The following is a 13,123-nucleotide window of genomic DNA, read 5'->3' as shown; positions in this document are numbered from 1 at the left end:
ATACACCCAAGTGAAGGTCACAAAGTCTAGCTAGCTGATGAAGAACACCTTTGTTTGACCTGTTTGCGATACTCTGTGTAGCATAACCGGCTTTCTTCCTCACAAGCTTGGACGTTAATAAAAGCTTGGCAGGCAACTGTGGCTTCAACTCCACATATTTCAGAGAAGCAAGCAAGCGAGCGAGCGAGCGAGCAAACAAACAAATATAAATGGCCACACTTGTCATTCACAAAAGAAAAGGGGTGAGCATCTTAGGAACAACCTCCCACTTCGGCAGCTGCTCCTAATAATGGAAAATACAAGGACAAAATATGCACTGGAATGTGGTGGCAGAATTAAATTTGCAGCTGCCACTGATGACCTGGTGAGGGGTCACGGGGACTCCAGGTGCAGTATAACAAAATGCCTGACAAATATGTTGAGGTTTAATCTGAATGGCTGGAACTTTATGGCTTTCTCAGGTACGGGTATTTCACAGCCAAGCTGTTACCTAAAAAAGAAAAGAATAATAATTGTGCCACAACATGCCAGTTAAGAACATAAGACGTATGAACAGCCTGCTGGATCAGGCCAATGGCTTCTCTAGTCCAGCATCCTTTGCTCACAGCAGCCAACTAGATGCCTGTGGGAAGCCTACAGGCTGGACATGAGGACAATAGCACTTTGCCCATCTGGTGTTCAGAGGCATAATGCCTCTGACAGTAGAGGCAGAAGAGAGCTATCGTCGCTAGTAGCCATTGATAGCCTTCTCCTCCATGAATTGGCCTAATCCTCTTTTAAAGTCACCCAAGCTGGTGACTCTCACTGCCTCCTGTGGGAGCAAATTCTATAGCTTAGCGATGTGCTATGCAAAGAAGTACTTTATCTGTCCTGAACCTTACAGCATTCATTGGGTGCTCACAAGTTCTAGTGTTATGAGGGAGAAAAACTCTTCTCTATCCAACTTTCTTCATGCCATGCATAATTTCATAAACTTCTATCACGTCGCCTCTTCCTTGCCTTTCCTTTAAACTAAAAAGGACCCCAGCGTTGCAACCTTACCTCATAGGGGAGTTTGTCCATCCCTTCGATCATTTTCATTGCCCTTCTCTGTACCTTTTCCAACTCTACAATATCCCTTTTGAAGTGGGGTGACCTTGGTCTCGAGGGTGCTCCTCAGATCTTTGTCTTTTTGCTATTACAGTCTGGCAGCATAAGCTGCTGCATGGAACAAATTCACAGTGACAGGGGTAGCATAGTGCTATACATATTTACTAATAAGTAAGTCTCAACCCTGCCTGCCAACCTAGCAGTTCGAAAGCACCCCCGGGTGCAAGTAGATAAATAGGGACCGCTTACCAGGGGGAAGGTAAAGGGCGTTCCGTGTGCTGCGCTGGCTCACCAGATGCAGCTTCGTCACGCTGGCCACGTGACCCGGAAGTGTCTGCAGACAGCGCTGGCTCCCGGCCTCTAGAGTGAGATGAGCGCACAACCCTAGAGTCTGTCAAGACTGGCCTGTACGGGCAGGGGTACCTTTACCTTTAAGTCTCAACCCTAAGGGACGCGGGTGGCACTGTGGATTAAACCACAGAGCCTAGGACTTGCCGATCAGGTCGGCGGTTCGAATCCCCATGACAGGGTGAGCTCCCGTTGCTCGGTCCCTGCTCTTGCCAACCTAGCAGTTTGAAAGCACAAAGTGCAAGTAGATAAATAGGTACTGCTCCGGTGGGAAGGTAAACAGCGTTTCCGTGCGCTGCTCTGGTTCGCCAGAAGCGGCTTAGTCATGCTGGCCACATGACCTGGAAACTGTACACCGGCTCCCTCGGCCAATAAAGCGAGATGAGCGCTGCAACCCGAGTCAGTCACGACTGGACCTAATGGTCACGGGCCCCTTTACCTTTAAGTCTCAACCCTATGCATGTTACTTGGAAATCCTACTGAATTCAATGGAACTTTTTTTATAGTGTGCATAGGATTGCTGCCTTACAGCCCAATCTTAGGCATGTCAACTCCGATGTAAGCCCCATTAGGTTGAGTGGGACTTACTCCCATGTAAGCATGTGTAGGAATGCAGCCTTAGACTCTAGTCCTATATAAACTTATCTGGAGGTAGGTTCAACTATATTTAATAGGTCTTAGTGATCTCTCTCTCTCTCAATATGTATATAGGGCTTACCTCAGTAAACACGGATAGTTGCTTATGGTGCAATGTTATGCTTTGCAATAATTTTTTTTTTTTTTTTTTTGCTTTGCAAGTTACATATGCAAGCAAGTTGCATTGTCTGGAATAGGAAACAGCAACCAGAATGACTACCACAAAGAATACCTTCAGAGAGTCTACTGAATAGGTAGGAAGAAAAACAAGAAGAAAAAGAGTGCCTCAGCAGTAGTTCTATGTACAGCAAAGTAGGCAAACACTTTTGCAAGCATTACTATTTTTATCAGTCTTTTTGCATCTATGCAAATTTATTGGCCAAATACAAAAAAAGCAACTAAGGGTGATGGTCTGCAGCCAGTAACCTTGGTTAAGTGTAAAACTATTTCCACCACAGGTAAATCACATGTAGATTCAGTCCAGAAATTTTCCTAATTGTGATGAGCAGTCATTAGCAATTCCACTTAAAAGGTAATTAATTAGCACGTGTCCTTTAGTAAGTGACACAGCAACAAGTAAACTTATTAATTGTGAAAACACTTTTTAAAAAACCGTCTGAGAGTCTATTTGATATGCTGGGATGCAATGAAATAGCACTCTGAAAACTATTCTCGTATGTTGCATGTGCTCTAATAACCTGGAATAGCATGTTATATTTAGATAGTAAAAAAAAGAAATTGATGAACATGGGAATACTCATGATTTTCTGCATGAAGACGTCACTTTGGGAAATTCAAGTCTCTTTGCAGAGGCATCACCCCTTTCACCCCTTCTCCTGTCTGTTTCCCTCACAGGTGAAGTTTAGATTCATCAGGAAAGAGGCGTCTATTTTGTATATGTGACTCTGTGAAGAACCATGTACACAAATATATAAATAGGTCGGTTGGGAGGTGTGCCCACAAAGAGCAGAGACGATCATTTACTACCTTGTCGGGTGATTGTTGCAGCCCAGCAGGACGTGGGGAGGGCAATCCCTCCCTCCTTTGACGCTGGCCATGAAGAAACCTGGGATTGCCTGCCAAAATCTCCAGTTTGAATTGGTCAATCACAGCCTTTTGGGTGGAAGGGATTCACCGGTGAACTAGAGGGAGCAAGTCCTCACTCTGGTCCACTGCTGCAGCTTAAAAAACAACCTGTGTGCTTGAGCAGCAGCGTTGTTCTTTTTGACAAAAAGGACTCGTATAGCCCAGATGGTTTGCACTTATCACCTGCCTGCAATGAAAAATTGTTGCTAGACATATATTGTGGCCTGCAGAGCTGGTTGCAGCCGTGGGCGGATTTGATGGTGAGCCAGGTAAGTGACGGCTGGCTTGTGTGGCAGATAAGGCATTGGGTTGAATTTTGTAGTCCATTTTCTGGAAGTGGCGCAGCACCCCATTTCCCTCCAGTAGGTGCAATATCTCTGGGTACCCCGGTAAAGGGGCCTGGGTAGTTCTTTCTTGAAGCCTGGAAGGGAACAGTTGGGCCACAGAACTTACAGATGGTGGCCCAAGTGGCTTAATTGACCCATATCTTGAGGTGGCCCTTCCCAGACATGATCCAGCCAACAGTAGTATTAATCAGGAAGCAAACCCAATGCCAAGTCAAAGCTGTAATCCATAAAGTTGTGGCAAATTTCAATCCCAAGTGTCAGTTTGTTCAACATTGAAACTTCTCATATGTACCTAGGGCATACTGTGCCTGGGACCATACCTGGATATTTTGGAACGCAGGGACCTTCAATTGTGTTTCCTAGCTCTTAGCCATCATTACTGAAATAAGAGCTTTCAAACCTCATCCCTCCAATGAGCAGGGTGGCCATTAGGATAATCCTGTATTTGAAAGTGTCCTGTATGTGAAAGACTATCTGGCCCAAGATAAAGAAGCAAAAAAAGGGAGAGCGGAGACCTTCAATTTGCCCAGATACTTTTAACACCTGGACAGCAGGTCATGCTGAGATGTGTGTCTATTTAAATTACAATAATAACTTCTAAATTTGCATCAGTTCGTATAAAATTAACATATGAAAGCTGCATGTAAATCTCTTTTTGGTGATGCTAACTTACCAGTGAAATGTACAAGTTGTTTCCAGGCTTCAGTGCACCTCACTTGGGTGGGAAGATGTGCAAATTTTAGTTCAAGGTATTTGGAGAAGCATCGAGAACAGGAAACACAGGGACTCCTTGACACATCCAGTGCAGAAAAAGCACACAGTAGAGGTTGCAAGTGAAACAGAGGATGTGAGAGTGGGTAGAGCAAGAAGAGTGAGTGACCAACTGGGAAATCTCTTTCTCTAGATATAGCTTTCACTGTTTGGCAAAGTCTTTTACTTGGGAAGACAATGGGGTAGTTTGCAAGATCTTGACTTTATAAAACAAGATGTGAATGAATTCCTCACCCTGCACATTAAGGCCCTGTGCACGAAGAAGGAAGCCTATAATAAACCAGTTTCCCATTTGGTCCAAATCAAGAAACTATGGCTACAATGTTCAGAACAAGCCAGAATCTTAAATTGGTTTCAAACTATGGTTTAATGGCCTGCCTTGTTCTGAAGTTGTTAACCACAGTTTCCCAGCTCATACAAAATAGTAAACTGTGGCTAATGGAAGACTTTCTGTTTTGCTTGCTTGTGCTGTGAAGCAGCTTATATCTTGGCTTATTAAGCCAAAATATTATTACTGTAATGAAGTCACTCTGATATCTGAAGTGGTATAGTCTAGAGCTCTACTGTATGTTCTGCATGTTTGAGTCAGCTCTGAGTCACAGTACAGATCTAGAATTGAGACATGCAGCCCCCAGAATATTTCAAAATTACTGTCATAGGCAGAATTAATTGACATTCATTGAGCAGGTTCAAGCAAAGATACTGTGAGTCATATTAGTTCTTGCACTTTGAAGAAATGGATTTACGACAGCCAAATTAATAAATTTTAAAGGGTTGTGATATTTTAATAACCTATTTGACAGAAATTTTTATTATGTATTAATAGTGCAAATGTTAACTTGCTTAAATGAGCGAGTGATAGCCATAACCAAAAGGTCTGTCAAGATAAAGCAGATTATTACCAATTTTCTTCAAGAGTAGATAACTTAGTGTGCCATGACAGTCAATTACTGCCTTCTCTCATAATTCAATGAAACAACATTATTTGCTTTGTCTTCCGGGTTCTCCTAAAGTCATTTAAATAATAATAGAAACAACAATGTCACTGTGATCTTCTAGATAATCCACAGGAAAAGTTTGAGTTTTACAAAGTCACAATGTAGCTGAGGTTTTGGTGGTTTTTTTAAAAAAATAACGAAGTAGTATGGTTTAAATAACTAAATAAACAACTAAATATTATGAACACAAATAACTCTGCTAATGTAATAGTAACTGCCTATGATAACAATACTCCTAGTAGAGGGGGATAACCAACAGCCATTACAATGAGAGCGTATATTTGGGATTGGTACTCATATCTTGTTCCCTTGTGTATATAAGCCATATTCCACTTTACTGAGGATGGGAAAACCAGACCATAGCTGTCAACTTTTTCCTTTTCTTGCAAGGAATCCTATTCGGAATAAGGGAATTTCCCTTTAAAAAAGGGAAATGTTGACAGCTATGGACCAGACCTTTGCCAGGAATAGCACAGTAAGTCATAGAATCATAGAATCATAGAGTTGGAAGAGACCACAAGGGCCATCGAGTCCAACCCCCTGCCAAGCAGGAAACACCATCAGAGCACTCCTGACATATGGTTGTCAAGCCTCTGCTTAAAGACCTCCAAAGTAGGAGACTCCACCACACTCCTTGGCAGCAAATTCCACTGTCGAACAGCTCTTACTGTCAGGAAGTTCTTCCTAATGTTTAGGTGGAATCTTCTTTCTTGTAGTTTGGATCCATTGCTCCGTGTCCGCTTCTCTGGAGCAGCAGAAAACAACCTTTCTCCCTCCTCTATGTGACATCCTTTTATATATTTGAACATGGCTATCATATCACCCCTTAACCTCCTCTTCTCCAGGCTAAACATGCCCAGCTCCCTTAGCCGTTCCTCATAAGGCATCGTTTCCAGGCCTTTGACCATTTTGGTTGCCCTCCTCTGGACACGTTCCAGTTTGTCAGTGTCCTTCTTGAATTGTGGTGCCCAGAACTGGACACAGTACTCCAGGTGTGGTCTGACCAGAGCAGAATACAGTGGCACTATTACTTCCCTTGATCTAGATGCTATACTCCTATTGATGCAGCCCAGAATTGCATTGGCTTTTTTAGCTGCCGCGTCACACTGTTGGCTCATGTCAAGTTTGTGGTCAACCAAGACTCCTAGATCCTTTTCACATGTACTGCTCTCAAGCCAGGTGTCACCCATCTTGTATTTGTGCCTCTCATTTTTTTTGCCCAAGTGCAATACTTTACATTTCTCCCTGTTAAAATTCATTTTGTTTGTTTTTGCCCAGTTCTCTAATCTGTCAAGGTCGTTTTGAAGTGTGATCCTGTCCTCTGGGGTGTTAGCCACCCCTCCCAGTTTGGTGTCATCTGCAAATTTGATCAGGATGCCCTTGAGTCCATCATCCAAGTCGTTGATAAAGATGTTAAATAAGACCGGGCCCAAGACAGAACCCTGTGGCACCCCACTAGTCACTCTTCTCCAGGATGAAGAGGAACCATTGATGAGCACCCTTTGGGTTCGGTCAGTCAGCCAGTTACAAATCCACTGAGTGGTAGCAGAGTCAAGACCGCATTTTACCAGCTTCTTTACAAGAATATCATGGGGCACCTTGTCAAATGCCTTACTGAAATCAAGGTAGGCTATATCCACTGAGTTCCCTTCATCTACCAGGCTTGTAATTCTGTCAAAAAATGAGATCAGGTTAGTCTGACATGACTTATTTTTCAGAAATCCATGCTGACTATTGGTGATCACAGCATTCCTTTCTAGGTGCTCACAGACTGTTTGCTTAATGATCTGCTCCAGAATCTTCCCTGCTATTGATGTCAGACTGACTGGGCGGTAATTATTTGGGTCCTCTCTTTTCCCCTTTTTGAAAATAGGGACAACATTTGCCCTCCTCCAGTCTGCCGGGACTTCGCCTGTTCTCCAGGATTTCTCGAAGATGACTGCCAGTGGTTCTGAGATCACATCTGCCAGTTCTTTTAATACTCTTGGATGCAGTTCATCTGGCCCTGGAGACTTGAATACATCTAAACTAGCCAAATATTCTTGTACTGTCTCCTTAGTTATTCTGGGCTGTGTTTCCTTTGCTGAATCATTTGCTCCAAATTCTTCAGGTCGGGCATTGTTTTCTTTATCGGAGAAGACTGAGGCAAAGAAGGCATTGAGGAGTTCAGCCCTTTCTGTGTCCCCTGTTTGCATTTCACCATCTTCTCCTCTGAGTGACCCCACTGTTTCTTTGTTCTTCCTTTTGCTACGAACATACCCATAAAAGCCTTTTTTGTTGCTTTTAACCTCTCTAGCAAGCCTGAGTTCATTCTGTGCTTTAGCTTTTCTGACTTTGTGTCTACACGTGCTGGCTATTTGTTTGAATTCCTCTTTGGTGGTTTCCCCCCTTTTCCATTTTTTGTACACATCCTTTTTTAATCTTAATTCAGTTAAAAGTTCTTTAGATAGCCACCCTGGCTTCTTTAGGCACCTTCCATGTTTCCGTCTCATTGGTATTGCCTGACGTTGTGCTTTTACTATCTCCCTCTTAACAAACTCCCAGCCATCATGAACTCCCTTTCCTTTTAGTATTGCTGTCCATGGGATCTCACCCAGCACTTCCCTAAGTTTTATGAAGTCGGCTTTCTTAAAGTCAAGAAATTGAGTCCTAGTATGCTTGGCTGCTCCTTTCCGCTGTATAGTAAACTTCAGAAGAGCATGATCACTCGCGCCTAATGATCCTTCCACTTCTACCCCACTAACCAGGTCATCAACATTGGTTAGGACCAGATCTAAAATGGCTGTTGCTCTTGTTGCTTCTCCCACTTTCTGGACAATGAAGTTGTCTGCAAGGCCAGTGAGGAATCTGTTTGACCTTATGCTCTTGGCTGAGTTTGACGTCCAACAAATATCCGGGTAATTGAAGTCCCCCATTACTACTATCTCCCTTCCTTTTGCATGCTTGGCCATCTGTTCCAGGAAGGCATCATCTATGTCCTCCGTTTGGCTTGGGGATCTATAGTAAACTCCCACAATGAGGTCTCTGTTATTCTTCTCTCCCTTAATTTTGACCCAAATGCTCTCACATTGGCTTTGAGGTTCTAAATCTTGGATCTCTTCACAGGTATACACATCCCTGACATATAACGCCACTCCTCCTCCTTTCTTGTCTGGTCTGTTTCTCTGAAATAGATTGTATCCCCCCATTATTACATTCCAATCGTGGGACTTATCCCACCAGGTTTCAGTGATGCCTATTATGTCATATTTAGTTTGCTGTACCAAGAGCTCAAGCTCATCTTGTTTATTTCCCATGCTTTGCGCATTAGTGTACAGACATTGAAGTCCATTAATCATTCCCCCGTGTCTCTTATTTAAGGATTTTTTCCTCCCACCACTAGGTCCGCGTGCTGTTTGCTCCATTTGGTCTATGACATTTGGATGATCATCTTCATTAATTGATAGACTCCTACCTTCAGGAGCACTGTCTCCCTCCCCCACATTAGTCAGTTTAAAGCCCTCCTGATGAGGTTTCTGAGATTTTTGGCAAAAACATTCCTCCCAACCGTTGTGAGGTGCAGCCCATCACTTGCCAGAAGTCCATCTTCAAGAAACTGCAGTCCGTGATCTAAGAATCCAAACCGTTCCTGTTTACATCATTTGCGAAGCCAGCTGTTCACTTCCACTATTTTCCCCTCTCTCCCTGGGCCACGTCGTTCAACTGGGAGGACAGACGAGATGACAATTTGTGCATTTAGTTGCTTCAATTTCCTGCCGAGAGCCTCGTAGTCTCTTTTGATCTTCTGGAGGCAAGAAGATCACCCCACCTTCCTAGTTCTTCCCCTTTGTCCAGTGCATCTATGGCTACCTGGAGACAGGACATACACAATGGAGCAGAAATTATTCCTCCCTTCTTCTAGCATGAGGAAGGAATCCTAGGAAGACGCCTACTTTGCCATAATAATAATAATAATAATAATAATAATAATAATAATAATAAATTTCTTGTATCCCAACCATCTAACTGGGTTGCCCCAGCCACTCTGGGCGGCTTCCAACAAAGCATTACCATCACCATTTTATTTATACCCCGGCCTTCTGGCTCAGTTTCCACAGTACACTTTTACAGCACAAAAGAGCAGTATGATCTAAAATCCCCCACAATGTTGATCATATTGCCTATGTATTATGTCTACGATTGACCTTTTTACACCAAATATATCTGTGGAATAAAGTAAAAACTTAAAAGATTAGGGCTTTTCTGGAAGAAATGTAAAAGAATGCTAGACTCTCCTCTCGAAGACAAAGAATAGCATTTGAATGGCTTGGAGCTCTATCAAGTAGTAGCTGGGAAACAGGTCAAAAGAGTCACTTTCTGTCTCACTCTCTGAGTCATAGAAGAAAAAGGGCCAAGAATCCAGGGGGATCATTTGATCAAGCTAGATATGGAAAGGAAGAAGACAACATGGAGTGAGCCATCAGGATATAAGGGCCCTCTGAGTCCAATAACAAAGCACGCTGCAAGAGATTTATAGGATTGGGAGTCCATCACAAGTTCAACCCTGGCATGTCAAGTGCTGAGAGAGAGATGCCTGTTTCTGATCAGTATGCATCCCACTAGCCTTACTGTGCTAGATAGTGACATATTTTATTTTCTTCTTGTAAACGTGCTATGCTATACTGTGCTCAAACGTCAAAAAAGGGAGGTAATTATCTAGGATATTCCATCATCTCCCAATCACTGAATCACCCCTTTTCCTATATTCTTTGTTCCAGAAGCCTACCCTACTCACCCAGTTCCTACAATCCTTGTCTGCTTTTCACTTTTCCCCCTGAGGTTCTGGCACACCTGCATTCCTACTATCATATTATCTATACAAATGGTCAAGGATTTGCTCTGCTTCCTCTTGGAAGCTGCAATAGGATCACTACCCATCCTTTAGAAAACCATGAATCTTGTCTGCTTATAGACACAACATGATAAATTGCTTAAATCTCTCGAGTGCACTCCATGTTCCCTTCCTTCATGAAAGATGCTTACACTCCCAGTCAGAGAAAGACTGATCAATGCAATTCTTCAAATTAGCTCTCATAAGGTGTATTGTCATTCTGATGAAATTATCGCTACACGAGGAAGAAGCGGAGCTCCTTTCCTCGACCATTAATAAGTTAAACAACACCAGTCCTACTGCAGATTCTTAGATCCTCCTGAAAACTCCATCCTAGAAATTGCCTATCTATTCATTTTCGGTGAAAAACGTTATTAATTTAGACTAAGTTCACAACAGATCCTACACACTCCTTATTAGGAAAAATGGGAATAACTTGACTCTTTATTACAAAAGGGTGAAGTAAAAATAATGATTTTTCATATTTATTGTATTTGTCCAGGGGCAGAGGGAAGACATCAGATCATCAGGCAAAATCAATCAGAAACATCTGCTGTGTTTTGGAACACACCACTAATCATTTTAGGTGGGAAAGCTATGCTGCTTACTAAAAGCATGTCACTTTGGGAAAACCATCCCTGAAAAATGTATGGCAGTGTGTGCCTTCAGCGACTCAGGCATGGACCTGCTAACCTGTAGGCCCCCTAACCTGGAAAAAAACAGGACATGCAAGCTGATAATTCTCTTAGGTGGCATCTGATTTTCCTGGATACTCCATGCAAAGTGGAAACGAAAGCACTGTTTAGGGCAGTAAGCTCTCTACTGACTTGGAACCCAGCCAAGAGTGCCCACACTTGTCATCCTTTGGAATTGCATACTAATACCAAGATGCTGGAAGATGGCACATTTGAGATTTTCACTAACTTACAGGGAAGTTGCATAGATGGGGGAAGTAACAATTAAGAGTGCTTTTAAAAAACAACAACGTGCATTTGATGTACCATGATTAAAGGGGTGCTTGTGACTGATCTTTAACAGCACAATGGAGAACGGGAAACACAACTAAACATATATTCTTCAGAGCATGTGATATTCAGACTTACAGATCATAACTGCAAATTGCATGGAATACCATGGTAAGCCAATTAAAGTAATGGGATACACTATATGGTTCCCTGAGGTTGCTTAGAAATTCCAACTGGCAGATCTTATAGAGAGTGCATGCAGCTCAACAGCAATCCACTGAAGTTTTACTCTAGTAAAAGAGGAAGGCAATTTGACCTGATTTTCATTGCACAATGGGACTTGCTTTTGTTAGGTATGGAATCAATATTTGCATGCAGCTCTGAGCCACAATACATCATTTTAGGATTTGCAGTGGATTCTTTTAGAATCATATTGCTAGGTTTCTGGTTCAGCCCATGCCATTGTCTATTGGTCCATTTGGATGCATCAAAAAACCACAGCTTGACTTGTTTAACACTCTGAATCTGAGCCGACTCATTAACCCTAATTTGTTTGTTTATTAACCCCTTCTCATAGATTATAAATGCAATTTACAATAAATATATATATATAAACGAATACAGCTACATAGCACATGGCTGTGCATTTGCTGTTACAGGGGAAAGTAGGCATATTTAAAATATATGTACCTGTATTTTAGATATTATTGAATACTATCATGGTGAGCTATATAGAAACTAACATAATTCTTGTCCTTTAATCTGTATATGAGAAAGATATTTTTCTGTAGCAATGCAGAAAAAAGGTTGTTTAGTCATGTGGCGTTCCCTTCTTTGGCATTCAGATTTAATTAGTGAAGCAGGAACAATGTGTGGCTAACTTTTTTTAAATGCTACAGATTTGCTGCTTTAAAAAATGTTTACATCTTAATAGCTGCTCTTAGCTTTGCTGAGCGTCCTCTTGGATTGTCTTTAATATCCTTAGCTTGGGGAGTGACCACTTTCTTCTGTATTGAGGTCCATCTTGAGTTAGAAGTTCCACTGGACAATTCATCCTCCTCCTCATTCTCTGAAGAATTCTTCTCCACTTGCCTGATCTTCTGCCTGACACTGAGATTGAATTTTTCTGATATATCTATTCCATGAAGAAACCGCTTGATGATACGATCTTCTAACGAATGGAAAGAAATTGCTACAAGTCGCCCCCCTGGTTTTAGAAACTTCTCGGCTGCCTTTAGACCTGCAAATAGTTCGTGCAGCTCATTGTTGACAAATATGCGCAAGGCTTGGAACGTTTTGGTAGCAACATGCGTTGGTCTGTGAAGCAAGTCTTTTCGAGCATACAAAGCTGCGTCTGGGAAAGCACCTGTTATGAATAAAAGAGAATGAATTAAATTATAACTCTTCGGTAGCAATGAACTCCCAAATGATCCTTCTCTACTCCCCTTTATTTTTACCCTTAACTATATTAGTGCTAGAATTTGTAAATGCTGATATTTAATGGTACTTTTCAACATTTTAGAAGTCTCGTGGCCAGAAGTTAGCGGCCTCTGAATCCCGCAGGTTAATAAAATGTCTTTGGCCAATATGAAAATGCAATCCTTATTTCCAATCAATGTTAGTGTTACTGGGGCAAACTGAGAAGTGGTCAGAACTGTGAAGATTTTTTTTTTTTGGGGGGGGGGAATTTTCTTAGTATATAGAATTAGGAAATATACTAATAACTTTACTTATTCCCACATAGCACTGTCAATAAATAATCACTGACATCAAAATGTTTTTCTCATATTTCTACACATACATGAATTAGAAGGACCTCATTCAATATTTTTTGCCCTACTGGAAGATTGAACTCATCAGGCTGTTAGGCAGCCTCCTCTGTCCTATCTGGCATCTTACAGAGTCCATTCAGTGTCAGCTGATGTTCAGGTTTTCTTATGCATCAATATTGAGAATTGATATCACAATCTATTCGTAAGTGAAATATAAACAGATGTACTGTTTGCATACAAA

General features: G+C 41.9%; 1 protein-coding gene across 4 annotated transcripts in view; it reads right to left on the bottom strand.

Moving 5' to 3' along the window:
• Positions 1-10,571: 10,571 nt before the first annotated feature.
• The window catches only part of METTL15 (methyltransferase 15, mitochondrial 12S rRNA N4-cytidine), a 104,235-nt gene continuing 101,683 nt past the window's right edge, over positions 10,572-13,123 (bottom strand). For 3 of the 4 annotated variants that reach the window (XM_081165524.1, XM_081165525.1, XM_081165523.1), the window contains one exon: positions 11,618-12,476. In XM_081165524.1, coding sequence (XP_081021650.1) covers positions 12,031-12,476 — 446 coding nt within the window. In that variant the 3' untranslated portion in view covers positions 11,618-12,030. Of the gene's footprint in view, positions 12,477-13,123 lie in introns of all 4 variants that reach the window. The other variant, XM_081165522.1, reaches the window with a different exon arrangement.

Source organism: Podarcis bocagei (genome assembly GCF_964188305.1).
Source record: "Podarcis bocagei genome assembly, chromosome: 1".
NCBI classification, from domain to species: domain Eukaryota; kingdom Metazoa; phylum Chordata; class Lepidosauria; order Squamata; family Lacertidae; genus Podarcis; species Podarcis bocagei.
The sequence above is the reverse complement of the archived record's forward strand: the minus strand, read 5'-3'. Positions and strand labels throughout refer to the sequence as shown.